Genomic DNA, 3,383 nt, shown 5'->3' with positions numbered 1-3,383 from the left:
CCACCATCCATATTTTTGTGATCTTAATTTCTTTTTTATTTATGGTTTTGTCAGTAATATATGTATTTCTAAACAATGGAGTTCAGCTTATTTTTGAACTTCTTATAAATGGACTAATATTTTATATATATTTTAATATATATTTTGCAGTATGCTGTTTTTTGTCAGTATTATTTGTGAGATTTATCCATGTTATGTATAGTTCTGGTTCATTTCATTTTCACTGGTGTTTAGCATTCTGTATTAATGAATATACCACAATTTATGTGTCTGTGTTGCTATAAACAATCTTGTATATGTATTCTGGTATATACATGCAAACATTTCTCTAGTGTATTTACCTAATAATAGAATTGCTATAGGAGATGCATATCTCTTAGATAATACCAAACTTTTTCCAAATGGTTGTGCTAGAAGGGTCTTTACTCGGTTGCTTCATGTTTCCATTACTACTTAATATTGTCAGACTGAAAATATTTTTGCCATGAACGTGTAATTTTTTTCTTACTGTGGATTTAATTTTCATTTCCCTGATTACTAATGAGGTTAGGCATATTTTTTTATTGCTTTCTAAGAGTTTTTGTTTGTTTTTTATATTGTTTTGATACTAGTCCTTTCTCAGTTTTATGTGTTGCAAATATTTTCTCCCATTTTGTATCATATATTTTTACATTCTTTTTCTTAAGTAGGCTCCACACTAGGCATCTCTCTTTTTATTTTCTTTATGGTATCCTTTGACACATTTTTCTTTTTAGCCAGTTGGATTTTTATCCTTTAGAGCCTTTTTGTTTTGTGTAGGAAAACTTTCCCTGGCCAGAAATTAAAAATACTCTCCTCTGTTATCTAAAAAAATTTTTTAATGGTTTTTGCCTTTTATATTTAGGTATTTAATTCAGTCAGAACTTATTTTTGAGTATGAGATAGAAGGTAGGGGTCCAGGGTCCCTGGGTGGTTCAGTCAGTTAAATGTCCAACTCTTGATTTCAGCTCAGGTCATGATCTCACAGTTCATGAGTTCAAGCCCCATGTTGGGCTCTATGCTGTCAGTGGGAGCCTGCTTGGGATTCTCTTCTTCTCTCTCTGCCCTTCCCCTGCTTGCTTGTTCACTCTTTCTCAAGACTGAATGAATGAATGAATGGATGAACAAATAAATAAATAAAATAGACATCTGATTTTATTTTTATCCGTATAGGTCCCCAGTTGTTCCAACATCATATTTTGAAAAGACTGTCCTTTCTTCATTGATCCAAAAACTATCTCATGGGGTGCATGGCTGGCTCAGTTGGTACACCATGTGATTCTTGATCTCAGGGTTGTGAGTTCAAGTCCCATATTGGGAGTAGAGATTACTAATATAATAATAATAATAATAATAAAAGTGTTCTGAAAAACACTATCTCCATCACGCATCAAAAATCTGCATATATGTAGATCTGTTCCATTTGTCCATTTGCCTGTCCTTGTGCTAGTGGCACAGTATCTGCACTCTTTAATTTTGATATGTATAGGACAAGTCTTTTTTTTTGTCAAGAATATCTTAGTTATCTTGATATTTTGTATTTCTGTATCAGATGTAGAGCCAACTTGTCAAATTCCATAAGAAAATATGTTGAGATACAGCTGAGATTGCATTTAATCTATATGTCAATTTAGGGAGAACCGACATTTTTGTAATCTTCCATCTTAAAATGACCATGGTATATTTCTTCACTGTAGATCTTCTTTGGTGTCTCTCAATAAACATTTTATAATTTTCTCTGTAGGAGAACCACTTTTTTTTTTTTTTTAGAAAAGTGGGAGTGGGGAGGCTAAAAGGTAAAGGATACTAGAAAGTGACAAAGAGAGGTGCCTGGATGGCTTAGTCGGTTAAGTGTCCGACTTCAGTGAAGGTCATGATCTCTGGTTTGTGGATTCAAGCCCCGCATCAGGCTCTGCACTGACAGCTTAGAGCCTGGAACATGCTTCAGATTCTGTGTCTTCCTCTCTTTCTCTCTGCCCCTCCCCATGTGTGTTCTCTATCAAAAATAAATAAAAACATTTAAAAAAGTGATAAAGACTTCACTCGCGGGGTCAGAAATTGAGAGACAGCATATACAATTCATACTGGTATTTTTTTCCCCTCTGAGTTTTCATTGATGAAGTAAGGTGAATAAGGCCTGAGGATCTAATGTGTAGTGTGGTGACTATCATTGGTAACACTGTATTATGTAACTGAAATTTGCTAAGAGAGTAGAACTTAAATGTTCTCACCAAAAATGTGTGGTGATGGAGATGTTAACTTGGGGAAATCCTTTCACAGTGTACACATATATGAAAAAAATCACATTGCATGCTTTAAATATCTTCTAACTTTTTCAGTAAAGAATAAGACAAATGTAAATTAAACTTAAGATTTAAAAAACCTTGTTTTTATTTTCTTTGAGTCCTCAACAATATCCCTAAACACTCAACTGATGATCTCATTTTGTATTGTTAGAAGATGTTGGCTATGCAACTAGAGCACTTTCAATTTTCTATTTGTGGAATGTCTCCATTGCAAAATTTTTCTTCTGTGCATTCTTTACTTTGAAGCTAAATCTGAGGAAGTAATGTGTCTTCCTTATGAGGAAGAAGTTCCCATGCTAATCTATCCATGAGTACTCTGATTCCAGGACAGTTGGGATGGATGCAATTACAGATTCCTTCCTGCCTGGAGTATTCCTTTACATTCCAGTCAGCTAATGGCAGAGGCCTCAGAAAAATGTTGCCCAGGTTTCTACTAGAAAGGTGTGACACAAAAGTAATTGATTGTTACATTCTCTTGGCTATATCATTTATGAAATGAAGCTCTTGTTGCTTTGACAGATAAGACCACTCTTTTATATGAGCTTTTCTGACCTCCTCCTGGGGATATGCTGGCTCATTGAGGCACTTCTCTATGGAACTTCAGCAGCCAATAAGGACATTGTCTGCTATAACTTGCAAGCAGTTGGACAGGTGAGTGGTACTATACTGTGATTGTAACTTGTAAGACAAGTATACTCATACCTAAATAAAAAGCAAAGATAATCCACCTTGGGAAGTGGGGCCCCTCTGTTTATTGTTAGACTTAGAAACAATAGCTCTTACTGTTTTTCCATATTAAAAAAAACACTACAGGGGCGCCTGGGTGGCTTAGTCGGTTAAGCGTCTTTCGCTTAGGTCATGATCTCGCGGTTCGTGGGTTCGAGCCCCGCATCGGGCTCTGTGCTGACTACCAGCTCAGAGCCTGGAGCCTGTTTCAGAGTCTGTGTCTCACTCTCTCTCTGACCCTCCCCTGTTCACACTGTCTCTCTCTCTCTCCTAGAAATAAATAAAAAAAATATTTTAAAAAAATAAAAATAAAAAAAAATAAAGTCCCAAGGA

General features: G+C 35.5%; 1 protein-coding gene across 3 annotated transcripts in view; it reads left to right on the top strand.

The window, feature by feature from the left end:
- The window catches only part of TMEM116 (transmembrane protein 116), a 117,510-nt gene that overhangs the window by 18,952 nt on the left and 95,175 nt on the right, over positions 1–3,383 (top strand). For all 3 annotated transcript variants that reach the window (XM_077748074.1, XM_077748075.1, XM_077748073.1), the window contains exon 4: positions 2,844–2,975. In XM_077748074.1, the coding sequence (XP_077604200.1) occupies positions 2,844–2,975 (132 nt within the window). The remainder of the gene's footprint in view (positions 1–2,843; positions 2,976–3,383) is intronic.

This window comes from Crocuta crocuta, unplaced genomic scaffold, assembly GCF_008692635.1.
Source record: "Crocuta crocuta isolate KB4526 unplaced genomic scaffold, BGI_CrCroc_1.0 scaffold29, whole genome shotgun sequence".
Taxonomy (NCBI): Eukaryota; Metazoa; Chordata; class Mammalia; order Carnivora; family Hyaenidae; genus Crocuta; species Crocuta crocuta.
Note: the sequence above shows the minus strand (reverse complement) of the source record. Positions and strands in the feature narration are given on the sequence as shown.